This window comes from Eumetopias jubatus, unplaced genomic scaffold (genome assembly GCF_037043125.1).
Source record: "Eumetopias jubatus isolate StellerSeaLion01/CBP00866 unplaced genomic scaffold, mEumJub1_p1.0 scaffold_4, whole genome shotgun sequence".
Lineage (NCBI taxonomy): Eukaryota > Metazoa > Chordata > Mammalia > Carnivora > Otariidae > Eumetopias > Eumetopias jubatus.
This window is the reverse complement of record NW_028274810.1, coordinates 85,846,945-85,861,686: the sequence shown is the minus strand read 5'-3', so window position 1 is coordinate 85,861,686 and position 14,742 is coordinate 85,846,945. Positions and strand designations below refer to the sequence as shown.

Sequence of the window (14,742 nt, the reverse complement as noted above, 5' to 3'; positions counted from 1 at the left end):
CAGGCTGTTCCTTCCTGTCTTTCCTCATCTTGGCAGCAGTATGATCGGCTCCTACTCCTTGAAGACCCAGTTTAGCTACCACTCTGCGTGAAGCTTTCCCAACCTCATTCCCAGCCCAAGAGAATTGTTTCTTCTTCATTCCTACCCCAACACTCCATTTGTTACAGCTCTGGATAGTTAGCATTAGTTACTTAGGTACATTATATTATATTAAGTCGGTCTTATTTATATAGCAAGACACCTGGCACATAATAGGCAATCAGATGTTTATTGGCAAAAGGAATTACTTATTTCTATTACTACTATAAAGATCCAAATAATCTAGATCTGAATCAGCAGCTCAAACAGAAAGGGGGAGAAAGGGATAAGAAAGGTTATAAATTACCAGCTTTCCTCTCTGTCTGACCACACCAGTCCATCAGTTTGCTCTCTCCTCTTTGACATTGCAGGTGGTGAGGATCCAGGGAAGTTGAGCCATGCCATGTTAAAAAATGGCCATACCACTCCCATAGGGAGTACCAGATCTTCTAGTCCAGAGCAAGCAGAAGAAGAGTCAGGAAGAATAGCAAGTCTTAGCAATCCTGTTCCAGAAGAGGACCCAAAGAAGCGACTAGGTAAGAACCCCTGGGTTCGTGAGTGTAAGAGCCATGGATCAGTCATTCTCATTTAACTCAAAGTTTAGCTAGAGCCAGGGGGAATTCTGTTCTCCTCTAGCAATTCCTTAACTAGTTGCAGCTTGAAGTGGAATTTTCCCCTTCTCATTCTTATATTCACAAAAGACCTAAGTTGTGATTCTCAAGGACGGAAGAAGATGTTAAGCATCAGACACCTGTAGGAGTTTTTCAAGCTACACGTTCCTCCTCCTCCACCCATGGGATTCTGTGTCTCCTCCGGTTGCCTGGCTCTGGTGTGAAGAATCACTACCACACAGGCCTCTCTTAGTTTGAGATTGGGACTGAGAAAGTGTCATATACCTTAAGTATGTTGAGGTTGGGAAACTGCCTGTAAACTCATCTGAAAGTTAAATAAGGGATGAAGTTGACCATAAGCCCGTAGATGTGTTAGCTTTTCAGTCTATCTTGTGACTCTTTCTTCCCTTTTAAATCACATCTGTTAATACGCAGGCTCAACTGGAAGCCAGCCTAATTCCGAAGCAGAGTCCGTTCCTGAGAACGCACCCAGACAGCCTTTGCTTCCCCCTAAAAGACCCTTGTCCTCTTCTCACGAAGCAAATGAAGGGCAAGCAAAGGCTGCCGCTTCCTCTGGCAGCACGGCATGGCCCATCTCCTCGGCCCCCGCTGCCGCCCCCACCACAGCACCCGCTGCCGCCCCTGCTGCTGTGAACCCAGCAAAGACTGTTGGTTCCTCCGTCCCCCCGTCCCCCGCACCCAGGACTCTGCCCACCGCTCTGGCTGGCGCAAACACTACCGCTGCCCCAAGCCTCACTCCCGCGGTCCCTGCCAAGCAGCCGCCTGTCCCTCCCCCTAAACCAGCTCACAGAAATAGCAACCCTGTCATTGGTAAGTACGTCATTAGGTTTCCATTGCTTTGGGTTTGATTTTGGATGGTTGTTTGATTGGATAATTGGTATATTGATTTGGTCCATGAGAGTTCTCCATGTCCTGTCCCTCTGAATGCCCTCAATATAGAGAAAAGTCTTAAAAATGAGGCATATAGTCATGAATGAAAACGGACTAGGATCAGATAGCAATAAAATTAAGTTCCAGTTTGGTGAGGGGGGGCATTAATATCTGTTTTTTTAAAACAGTGTTTCTGAAATACTGTTTATAGTTGGGGGACTGGACATGTGAAGACTACAGCAATTCTGACCTGCATGGAGAAGGGTTATTTTAACCTACTTTAAACCGCCAGTGCCTACCTTCAGCATGAGCCCAACAGATAAAAAGGTGATTGGATAGATGCCAGTGTAACTTGTGATTCAGTGTCTGGCACAATACCTTCCTGGAAACTGCAAAAGATACTATTCAAAGTGTCCTGATAAAGTCATGTTTTCTTTTGGGAGACTTAAGAATGCTACTCTTAATAAAATAAGTGGTAGAAGAAAGAGAACCGGGAAGATAACCAGTACATTTTTATCAGTTTAGTAAATTTTTTTGTATTTACCTGAAGTCCTATTTAGGTCAGCTTTTCTTTACATACATGTATACCTTCTTAGGGGAATTTTCGAGAAAGGGAGGAGAGGAAGAAGGTAGTTTTTCAGGAAAAATGGTAGAGGCTTAGTACAGCTTGAAGTTCTTGTTCATGATTGAAGGGAGAAATAAAGTATGCTCATTAAACAGCTAATACCCCCATCTTGTGTGGGGTGACAAGAACCCTGAAAAACAGGCTTAGAATATATTGTGAGTATGGCAGGTTGGAGTAGTTTGATTAAAAAAAGGATGGAGGTTATTACTGTTATCACCACCCCAGATGGACAGTGCTGTGACGTCTCTGAGGAACCCAAGCAGCTTTCATATACTTGCTTTCAGAACCTCCTTGTGAAGTAGGCAAGCGATTTTATCTATTAAATAGTTAGAGCAATTATAACATGACGAAGTTGTGACTCACTCAAGGTTGCAGTTAATGAGTGATAGAAACCAAACCTGGGCTTTTTAACTCTTGAGCCCAGACCTCTGTCCTCTACACCTGTATTCTCAAACTGCTCTCTAGACAGGTTTTCATCACGATCACCTGGAGGGCTTGTTGAAACACAGATTGCTGGGCCCTGCCCTGTGAGTTTCTGAATCAGTAAGTCTAGGGTGGGCCTGAGAATTTGCATTTCTAAAAAGTTCCCAGATGATACTGATGCTGCATATATGGGGACCACACATTGAGAACCATTGCTCTAAACCAGTAATAGTCTACCCTTTGCAGGATAAGACAATATAAAAAATATTAATATGTGTACTGTTCTCTGGCGTAAGGTGAATAGCCCAGAGCAATAGGCCTTGTGACTGAGGGATCAACATCAGTCTTGAGTGGTCCTCAGCAGGAGAAAAATAGGATGGTTCACAGAGTTTTTATTCAGGTTAACTAGATTTGATTTAAAGGACTGTTCTTTATTCTGAAATTATGACCTTCCTAATTCGTTGATGATAAAAATCCATTTCTTTCATGAAAGGATTATCTTCACAAATGGCTCACTTGATATCAAGTCTTACTTGGCAGTATTAAAAACTGACAACGTGAGGTTAGTTGAGAATTTCATTTTAATTTATTGGTCCATGAGATCCATATATTTAGAAACCACCGCTGTAAACATTGCTATGTCTACTAATGGGCATAACAGTATTAGGACTAAGGACTATTTAGGAGTATTAGGACAAAGGAAGGACTACCATGAACAGGTGAAGGGAATTTGTAACCCCTCCAATGAACATTCCAGCATCTTGCCCACAGAACTACAACCAAGAGCCATTGTGAGAGTAGATGTAACAGAGTTCATTTCTTTAACATCTTGAGGTATATGTTTTCCTTAAATTACCAAAGATAATTTACCTTATCAATTCAAACAATAAAATACTCAAATTTGGTCTTGTTGGGTGTAGGTTTTGTTGTAAATGGACTATCTAACGGCCATTTTTAGAGAGGCAGCAAAAGTCCAGTCTACCCAAAAAATCTCATTGAGGTTAAAATTAATATTTTTTAATCTTTTTTTGTATGTGTATGCGATGTTTTTCCAGAAAGTCTTTTAAAAATTTACCTAAGATGTATAATACTGTGTGTTAATTATACTGGAATTATGTTTTTTTAAAAGTGTACTTGAGGGGCACCTGGGTGGCTCAGTCGTTAAGCGTCCGCCTTCGGCTCAGGTCATGATCTCAGGGTCCTGGGATTGAGCCCCGCATCGGGCTCCCTGCTCTGCGGGAGGCCTGCTTCTCCCTCTCCTGCTCCCCCTGCTTGTGTTCCTGCTCTCTCTGTCTCTCTCTCTATCAAATAAATAAAATCTTTAAAAAATAAAAAAATAAAAGTGTACTTGGGCATTTATAATATATAAAAAACTAAATGATTTTTAAAGTAATATAGAGCTAATTTATTCACAGTTACTAAATTATGATTATCTTACATATTTAAATTGTTTTCATAATTTGCCTATGAATAAGTAACTATGCCTAATAAAATGTAGATGTAGTTAAAACTGAAAAAAAATTATGATTAATGACATTAAAACATTATCAAATTAGCTAGCTTTTACTTTGAATACTACCAGTGGAATGGGACTTAGGGCAAATAAATTTTTATTTCAGGGGACCTTGAGGTGTTGCTCTCTAGATAAAACGTATGGGAGCCATGGGGCGCCTGGGTGGCTCAGTCATTAAGTGTCTGCCTTCGGCTCAGGTCATGATCCCAGGGTCCTGGGATTGAGCCCCGCATCGGGTTCCCTGCTCTGCGGGAGGCCTGCTTCTTCCTCTCCTGCTCCCCCTGCTTGTGTTCCCTCTCTCGCTGTCTCTGTCAAGTAAATAAATAAAATCTTTAAAAATACATATATATATGGGAGCCATTTGAAAACAAGTGGTGTAACCAAAATTAGGGCTTTGAGTAGATAGAGGTTGGTGATCAAGAGACCTACTATTTAATTATTTTGCAAGATTAGCCCATGCATGATGTGGTGATCTACTTCTTAAAGGCCATTTGGAGCCCTCCAAAGCAACTTTGCTGATTCAAAACCTGAGTCATTTTGGGCTTGGGGGGATCACATAGGGATATATACTGGTGTGATACAGGGTGGGGGCCTCTCATCTAATAAGCATGTGTTGGGGATCCACCATGTGCCAAGCACTGTGCCCACCTCTATGGATATACTGTTGGAGACAGGTTGCTCCTGTCACCAAGGAGCCCATAGTGTAGTGGGGAGTGGTGATGGGGGTTTGGGTATAAAGGATAAGAAGTATGGACACTCATAAAAATCACAAAGACAGTGGGATCTAGAGGATGGAGTCTGATAATGAGACCTGGGACTAGCCCAGCCCTTGCCTATATGTAGTATGATCTTGGGCAGGTTATCTAACTTCTGTGGCCTCAGTTTTTCCTTCTGTAAATTGGTAAAGATAACCTCCTCTATAAGGAGAATCCAAAGTCAAGGATAGCAAAGCACTTTGATTTCCTCAAAGGCCTTTGCATTTGCTGTAAAAATTCAGGATGTCATTATTGATAATTTTATAATGCAGAGCTGGGATATCTAGATGTCATTATTTGTCAAGTTATGGTAACAATGCCTGATAGTATTTGGGTTTTTTTTACTGCTACCTGCATGGTTAAAATTTTTAATGGAATTCTGTTAGATGAAAGAACTTACTATCCACATTTTTTATCTCATCATATTAACTTTATCCACCTCAAGTCATTAAAAGTCATGTATTAGAGCAAAGAAGTAAGAAATTTCTCATCAGGGTATTAAGGTAGTGGTCTTCCTATATGTCTGTACATTTATTAGGCTTTCTAGATACTTAAATATACATTTTGTTTTAACAGGAGATACCTAGGTTGTGGCAAAGCCATGAAATGGTATAATTTGCCTGAAAGCTGAGAGTAAGCTCAGTTCTAATCTAGGCCCTGGGCGAGCATTGTGAAGCCATCTTAAGCTGAGTTGTTGTTCTCTCTTTTCCAGCTGAACTGTCCCAAGCAATAAACAGCAGTACATTATCAAAACCGTCCCCACCCTTACCACCTAAGAGAGGCATTCCATCAACCTTGGTACCCGCCTCGGAGTCTGCCGCTGCCACCACCACAAAAGCACCGAGTGATCAGAGAGAAAGGAACACATGCTCTGTGGGCTCTGAACCACTGTTAATGATCCCACCTCCCTCTCCATCCCCCCCACTGCCTACTCATATACCTCCTGAACCCCCGCGGTCCCCTCCATTCCTTGCTAAGACTTTTCAAGTTGTGCCAGAAAAGGAGTTCCCACCTTCCTTAAACCTGCCCCAGGAGGTATCCCAGCAGGAAGATCAGAAAAAGGAAGTACCCAGGAGGATGTTGGACCACAGCTTTGGGGAGCCGCATGTACCCTGTAGGCTGCCTCCACTCCCACTGCATATCCGAATCCAGCAGGCCCTGACCAGCCCACTTCCCATGACTCCTCCCTTGGAGGGCTCTCATAGAGCTCATTCCTTGCTTTTTGAGTACAGTGACAACTTTTCTGAGGACAGCAGCACCCTGGGTCGGACCAGGTCACTTCCCATCACTATTGAAATGCTGAAAGTGTGAGTGCCTTTAAAGCTTGCCTTTTGTTTCCTCTTCTGTATTCTCGGTAGCCTTTCTTGGAAAAAATTATTGATAAAAAGAAAATGTGGTTAAATTTAAAGTAAGAACACTCAACAAATAAAGACATGTTCTAGAAGTTGGACTTTATTTACCCTCCTGATTTTTATAACACTGTTTCCGTAGCAGTCACAAGCCTTTGTACTTGATAATTAAAACTACTCTATTTTTTGTATATGATACAAGAGAGTCAGTGTAACATGGTGCTTAAGAGCATTAACCTTGGAGTAAGATAACTCTGGGTTCAAATCCCAGCTCTACCTCTTACTTCCTAGCTTGCAGTAGTGTATGTTACTTAACCTTCCTGCACTTGAGTTGTCAGATCCATAAACAGGAATGATACCTACTTCATAGACTCGTGAGGATGAAATTAGACAAATCTGAAAGCATGGTGCCTGGCACCTAAACGTGGTAGAGAGGGACAGAGAGCAGTCTAGAGAAAAAGAAGGGAGCTCTGAAAGATAGCTCAGTGTTCCAGCCTCATAAACTGGAACTGGCCAGCTTGTTCTCACCCTCATCTGTCCCAAACACCTTGCCTTTTTAAAATTCTAACAAATTGTGACTGAAGGTTAACACTTTTTGGCAAGTTGGAGATTTGCCAGAGATTCGCAAGTTGGAGAATTGTTATAGAGTTGTTGCCACATACTGCTTAGTTGCTTGGCCATGATCTTTGTACTTGCCGGTATAATTTTTTTTACATCCTGGAAAGAGACAGTTTAGGAGTTCCAGATGGACTAAGTCACAGTTTTATGCCTCCAGAGTGGAAAGGGAGGAAGTTAATTGTCATCTCTCTTTGCTTCTTGGATTAGATTATCATTTTGTCCTACCCCATTGTTAAACCAAGGGAAATAAGTGGGCTAAATACCTTTATTGCATATCTTCCATAAGCCAGGCACAGTGTTAGATGCCTTGTGGTCTTCTCATTTAATCAGCCCAAAACAAACTTGCATCTCACATGTAGATCATCAGGGGCCTGTGTGCCAAACACTAGTACATTCTAGAATTTATCTGTTTTATTCTCACAACAAGCCTAGCAGGTAGGTATCATTCACATTTACAGAAAAGTTTAACTTACAAGCTAGTGAATAAGTTGTAGAGCTAGGATTTGAGCCCAGAGCCTTTTAGATTAATAGCTGCTAAAAAGTTTCTTAGCAAGATGCCTGAAGTTAAGGGAAGGGATAAATTATTTCACTCGTGGAATTTTCCATAGTTATTCAGTACTTTGCCTTGCAAATCAGTTACCCGTTATGTTTCTGAAAGGAAAATATAATTATGTTAATTTGTTAGTCCAGACGATGAAGAAGAAGAGGAACAAAGCCACCCATCTGCATTCATTGAAGATGCGGCATCTACCTCAGTTGTTCCTAAACTACCACAGTGTCTGCAGGAGGAAGAGGAAGAGAAGGAGAGTGACTCTGATTCAGAAGGTCCCATTCAATACCGAGATGAAGAGGATGAAGATGAGAGCCATCATAGTAAGAAAGGGAAAAGCAAAGGAGAAAATTATTTTATCGATAAAGCGACTTCCTGGTGTTAACAAGTGTAAGATAAATGGGAACAGTCACCCTCTCCCATCGAGTCATCTGGCTAACTGATATTGGAAGCCATTGTGATAGAGCCTTGGCCCTGCTATTCCCATTGTTCTGACAAGCTGGTGAGAGCAAGCCCAGTAGATTGAGTCATGCAGGGTTTTGTTTTGTTTTTAAGATTTATTTATTTTAGAGAGAGCATGCAGGGAGAGGGAGAGAATCTCAAGCAGACTTTTTCTGAGTGCAGAGCCTGATGCGGGGCTCAGTCCCACAACCCTGAGATCATGACCTGAACCGAAATCAAGAGTTGGATGCTTAACCAACTGAGCCACCCAGGCGCCCAGAGTCATGCAGGTTTTTATCTCTTTGTGATCAAAGAATTATTCACCTTGATGGTATTAAAGAATTTGGAGTAGAAGAAAGTTGATATGGGGCTGTGTTAAAAAAACATAGTGATGCTCTCCTTTAGTCTCATGAACTTACTGTGTCCATGGGGCAAAGATAAAAACCATGTTAATGTACACAAATCTGCAGATAATGGGACCCTGATTCCTACAAGTGGAAAGGCAGCTTTAAGAATAGGAATCTTGGGGCACCTGGGTGGCTCAGTCGGTTAAGTGTCTGCCTTCGGCTCAGGTCATGATCCCAGGGTCCTGGGATCGAGCCCCATGTAGGGCTCACTGCTCAGTGGGGAGCCTGCTTCTCCCTCTCCCTCTGCTGCTCCCCCTGCTTGTGCTTTCTCTCTCTCTCTCAAATAAATAAATAAAATCTTAAAAAAAAAAAAAAAGAATAGGAATCCTGGGGCTCCTGTCTGGTTCAGTTGGTAAAGCATGTGACTCTTGATCTCAGTGTCATGAGTTCAAGCCCTACATTGGGCATAGAGCCTATTAAAAAAAAAAAAAAATAGGAATCTTATGAAATGTATTAGTGCAAATGCCTTTATGTTGTCATTCAAAGGGCTGTCCCATGTTTAGACTCTCTCCTCTAGCAACTCTTACTTAGAAGAAATGTAGAGGAATATAGAAGGGAGAAGATACCTTTGGCCCAGCTGAGTCCATCTGACTTAATTAGATTTTTAGATGTCTTCTGCTTTACCCCCCACCTCTCCATTAGCTGGGAGATGCGATACTGTTTGTTCAGACTCCTGCCTAGTTCCGGGTGAGGTTGAGCCTTAGCGTCTACTTTTTTTTCTTTCCCTTACACAAAGGTGCTCTGGCCAACAAAGTGAAGAGGAAGGACACACTGGCAATGAAGTTGAACCACAGACCCAGTGAACCAGAGTTGAACATGAATTCTTGGCCTCGGAAAAGCAAAGAGGAATGGAATGAAATACGGCACCAGATTGGGAACACACTGATCCGGTAAGCCTTGGCTTAGAAAAGACTGATTTGATTTGATTTTGCCATTAGGTGTGTTAGAGACTTACTTCGTGGTAGAGCATTCACTTTTATCTTTTTTCTTTTTTAATTTTTAGAAACCACATAATTTTTAAAAATACACATTCTACACAGTTGGGTATCCTCTAGAAATTTGGAAATTAAGGAACCAAATGACTCTTGGAGTTTTAAACCATAAGATAGACATATTTCACAGCTTTACCCCACAAGATAGACATAAGTATGGCTTTTATTTGATTTGATTTTTTTGAAGATTTTATTTATTTATTTATTTATTTATTTATTTGAGAGAGAGACAGAGCATGACCGGGGGAGAGGGGCAGAGGTAGAGGGACAACCAGACTCCCCGCTGAGCAGAGAGCCTGACTCAGGGCTCCATCCCAGGAATGCAAGATCATGACCTGATCTAAAGGCAGATGCTTAACCAACTGAGCCACCCAGGTGCCCCTAAATAGTGCTTTTAAAAAGTTTCTAAAGAAGCTGGCTGAGTCAGTGGAGCATGTGACTCTTGATCTGGGAGTGGTGAGTTCAAGCCCCACATTGGGCATAGAGTTTACTTTAAAAAAAATTTTTTTTAAGTTTCTAGAGAATTCAGATGCTTCCCAGGACAGCAAGACTCCTCTGTCATTTATCCAGTTGCTCAACTACGAGGTGCCAACCCAATTAAAGATCACACCCATATTTTCCATTGTATCTATTTCACATGTTCCACATAACTGCCTTCTTTCAAAGTGTTAGTATATTTTTCTTTCTTTTTTTTTAAGATTTTATTTATTTGACAGAAACACAGCAAGAGAGGGAACACAAGCAGGGGGAGTGGGAGAGGGAGAAGCAGGCTTCCCGTGACTGATCCACCCAGGCGCCCCAAAGTATTAGTATATTTTTCAAGTCAGCTGAAACCAAAAGCATAGAGAAGCTGAATGCAGTCCAGCTTCCTACACATGTCATGTACATAGAGTCCAGGTATATAGACGGGTGTTTGAACCACTCAGATGTTTCTTTTGGTAGAGTGAGGAAAAAAATCTTGAAATATTCTTAACAAAATAATTAGGATGTCCATTAGTTAAGACATATTCTCCTTTCCTGCCTCAGACACCTGGCTTTACTGTTGGCCAGGATAGCAGTCTTTTTTTATTTTTTTAAGATTTTATTTATTTATTTTTGAGAGAGAGAGACACAGCAAGAGAGAACACAAGTAGGGGGAGTGGGAGAGGGAGAAGCAGGCTCCCTGCCGAGCAGGGAGCCCGATGTGGGGCTCGATCCCAGGACCCTGGGATCGTGACCTGAGCCGAAGGCAGGCGCTTAATGACTGAGCCACCCAGGTGCCCCTGATTTTAAAATTCTTATGGAAATACAAAGCACACTAGACTAACCAAAGCAACTAAGGAAAAGAACAGAGTTGGAAGACTAACAATCTGATTGAAGATGTATTAGAAAGCTAAAGTAACCCTAATCAGTATGGTGTTGACATAAAGATAAACAGAACAGAAAAGAGAGTCCAGAAATATACCCACCCATATGTACAGCCCATTTTTGACAAAGGTACAAAGATAATTTCATGGTCTTTTCAACAAATGGTGCTGGCACAAAAGTTACTTCAATTCATACCTTGCATCACATGCAAAAAATTAATTCAAAATGAATCCTAGGTTTAAATATGAGAGCCAAAACTACAAAACTTCTAGAATATATGAGTTGGACAAAGATTTCTCAGATATGATCTCAAAAGCATGATTCTTAAGAGGAAAACATTGATAAACTGCACTTCAGAAAATATTAAACATTTTTGGGGTGCCTGGGTGGCTCAGTCGGTTAAGCATCTGCCTTTGGCTTAGGTTCTGATCCTGGGGGTCCTGGGATCGAGTCCCACATTGGGCTCCCTGCTCAGTGGGGAGCCTGTTCCTCCCTCTTCCTCTGCCCCTCCCTGCTCTTGTGCTCTCTCTCTCTCTCTCTCTTGCTCACTCTCTGTCTCTCAAATAAATAAATAAAATCTTTAAAAAAAAATTTTTAACCATTTTTGTTCTTTGAAAGACACTGAAGAGAATGTAAAAACAAGCCACAAACTGGGAGAAAGTATTTGCAAACCATGTATCTGATCAAGGTCTTATATCTAGAATATATGAAGAACTCTCCGAACTTAATAAGAAAACAACCACCCACTTTTTATATAGTGGGGAGCAGAAGATTTCAAAGAGGATATACAGATGGCAGATAAGCATATGGAAAGATGCTCAACATCATTAGTCATTAGGGAAATGCAAATTAAAACCACAGTGAGACGCCACTACAAACTCACTGGGCTGGCTAAAAAGGTACAATTTAAAAGACAAGAGTTGCTAAGGATAAGGAGCAGCTGGATTCTCAGACACTGGTGGAAGGAATGTAAAATAGTAGAACTACTTTGGAAAATAATTTGTAAGTTTCCTTAAAAAAATCAAACATGGGATCCAGCCAACACAAATATCCATCAAAGGGCAAGGCGGGGGGCGCCTGGGTGACTCAGTTGGTGGAACATTCGACTCTTGATCTCAGGGTCATGAGTTCAGGCACCATGTTGGGCATAGAGACTACTTTATATATATATATATATATATTTTTTTTTAATTATATATTTTAAAAAAAAAGGACGAGGGAAATTTGGGGACAGAGATTCAAACACACACGCAAGGAAAATGCTATGTGAGTATGGAGGCAGAGGTTGGAGTGGTGCGTCTGTACACCAAGGAATACCAAGGACTGCTGGCAACCCCACCAGAAACTAGGACAGAGGCATAGGACAGATCTCCTTTAGAGGCTTCAGGAGGAACCAACCTTGCCCACACCTTGATTTTGGACTTGTGGCCTCCAGAACTGGAGAGAATAAATTTGTGTGGTTTTAAGCCACCCAATTTGTGGTAATTTGTTATGGCAGCCCTAGGAAACCAGTACAAGGTTGATGGGTATGCTCATTACAATTGTGGTGATGGTTTCCCAGGTATATACACATATAAAAACATCAAATCATGCAGTTTATGTCATTTATACATTACTGGACTGTGGGATTTTTTGTTTTGTTTTAATGAACATTTAAAAAGGAAGTTCTTATTCAGAGGGACCAAAAAAAGCTTTGAAATACATAAAGAATGTTGTAAATTGTATATAAAATGGGGCTGGAAGTTCTCTAGGCAGGCAGCTAAAGAGTTAAAGTAAGCATGCAGTTCAAATACTGCCTGAAGTGTAAATCAAAGGTAACAAGTGAAAAACTGATTCCAGAGATGACAAGTTATCGTTGGTGAGTAACATCTCAGAACTATGGATGAGATGAGAAACTTCATCAGTATTTCAGAGAGAACTGAAATTAAAATCATAGAATTACAGAATATCATTTCAAAAGAGAAAATCTTAAATTACAGTGGTTGCTAAATCACTGGCTTGAAACTCAAAAGAAAGACATCAGAGTCATGTGGGAAGGATTGTAAAAATACATATATGAAAATCTCAGTCCTCATGCCTGGTTTTCTGAATCAGAATTTCTATAATATGCCTTGAATTTCTGTGGTCCTTCAGCAAATCTGTTTGGGAGCTACCAGTCCAGTCCAAACCTTCATTTTACAGATGAGTACACTCAGGATCTAACAGCTTTTTTGTGGTGACAGGGCTCATTAATATCAGAGCTAGAACTGAATTTTGGCCTCCTGTTTGCCTGTACAATTCCGTTTTATGTTGTAGTATCTGTATTAACACTTTCAACATGAGAATTGTTTCATAAACAGTCAGAGAAATGAAATACCAAAACAGTTTGAAAACCTCTTGCTTTCTTGCTAATGTAGGGGCTAATATAAACTGAGACCAAAACAAATCTTTATAAGCAGGATTGGGAGGTTTAACATGAACAATACCCTTATTTATCTCCTTTTTAGACGGCTGAGTCAAAGACCGACACCGGAAGAACTAGAACAGCGAAATATACTACAACGTGAGTCCAGCTCTGGGAATAAAGTTGTATAGAGTTTCTCAGACTTTATATTTCTGACTTTTATATACATGCTAGAGAAGAGAAGCACTTTCTACAAGGGCCAAGGAGTGGGTGTTCCAGCCCAGGAAGGACCACTCCTATCCTTTCCCTGAAGGAACAGAGTTCCCCCGAGCTTCCTTTACAAGATATCGTTGTGGTATTGCTTAGTGTCCTGGGAACCGCCAGAAAATTCTGTTCTGATGTTCTCACAGTATCATGAGACTGCCTTGGCCATGTGGGAGGATTTCATAGCATGTGGTAGATGCTGCTCGACTTTCTCTGTCTTCGGGGAAGGTAGTGGCTGTACATTTGGAGGGGACCTTTCCTGTTCCTAGTGGACTTTGAGGGCTGGGGCCCAAAGCAAGGCCCAGATGCCTTTTCCATCTCTGAAGACTTTCATACATCTGAAGTCATGAAACAGGAACATGTATTTCATTTTCTTTCTGTGTTCATAATTATCTTCCTAAAATAGCATTGTGATCTAATACACATTTGATTCCGTTTTCCAGACTCTGGGGTGAAATTTGCCCTTAAAAGCCTCCACATTGAGAGGATTAGGCTTCATAGAGTCACTCGTGGGCACACTCAGTCTGACCAGTCCATCCCTTGTTCTCTCATCACTGTGTGGATACATACAGTTTAGTCACTGAGTTTTAAACTTGGGAACCTTTATAGATGTATCACACGAAACTTAGTGTGATCTCCATTCTTCATTCTTGGTGGTTACTCTTGAGCAGAAATCTGCAGAGTTTTTCTAAGGGGCACACAGTAAATATGTTTAGCTTTGCAGGCCAAAAGCAAAAGGAAGCTATTATGTAGGTACTTACCAAACCATTCAATATATAATCATTTAAAAATGTAAAGACCATTCTTAGCTCATGGGCTGCTGCCATCTGGCTGGATTTGGTACCATAGTGTTGCTGACCCTTGCTTTTAAGTATTCAGCTATTACCAGTTAACAAGAAAATTGTCTTGATTAGCCATCCCCAAAGTTAGTATTTTATTCTGACTTGGAGCGTATAAGAAATATCTGCCCTGTAATTGCTGAAAACTTTGATAGGCAAATTCCTGTTTTGAAGTCATATTCTTTGTCTTGGACTATTGACTGTAGCTAAAAATGAAGCTGATCGGCAAGCAGAAAAACGAGAGATTAAACGTCGGCTCACTAGAAAGGTACGTAGCTCAAGTGTTTGGTTTCAGTCTGTCTACTAATCACCTATCTTGTGTTTGAATGATCTATTTGGTTAGAAAGAAATGAATTTGGGGCACCTGGATGGCTCAGTCAGTTAAACTTCTGCCTTCAGCTCAAGTCATGATGGGATCAAGCCCAGAATCAGGCTCCCTGCTCAGCGGGAAGCCTGCTTCTCCCTCTCCCTCTGCCCTCCCCCTCACTCATTCTTTATCTCTCTCTCTCTCTGTCTCTCAAATAAAATGTTTTTGGGGCACCTGGGTGGCTCAGTCGTTAAGCGTCTGCCTTCAGCTCAGGTAATGATCCCAGGGTCCTGGGATCAAGCCCCTCATCCACTTCCCTGCTCAGTGGGAAGCCTGCTTCTCCCTCTCC

The 14,742-nt window shown here is 41.3% G+C and overlaps 1 protein-coding gene across 15 annotated transcripts in view; it reads left to right on the top strand.

The window, feature by feature from the left end:
* The window catches only part of PHACTR4 (phosphatase and actin regulator 4), a 110,278-nt gene that overhangs the window by 87,521 nt on the left and 8,015 nt on the right, over positions 1–14,742 (top strand). For all 15 annotated transcript variants that reach the window (XM_028113703.2, XM_028113704.2, XM_028113702.2 and 12 more), the window contains 7 exons: positions 450–614; positions 1,125–1,520; positions 5,609–6,203; positions 7,549–7,736; positions 8,998–9,151; positions 13,087–13,142; positions 14,293–14,354. In XM_028113703.2, coding sequence (XP_027969504.1) covers positions 450–614; positions 1,125–1,520; positions 5,609–6,203; positions 7,549–7,736; positions 8,998–9,151; positions 13,087–13,142; positions 14,293–14,354 — 1,616 coding nt within the window. The remainder of the gene's footprint in view (positions 1–449; positions 615–1,124; positions 1,521–5,608; positions 6,204–7,548; positions 7,737–8,997; positions 9,152–13,086; positions 13,143–14,292; positions 14,355–14,742) is intronic.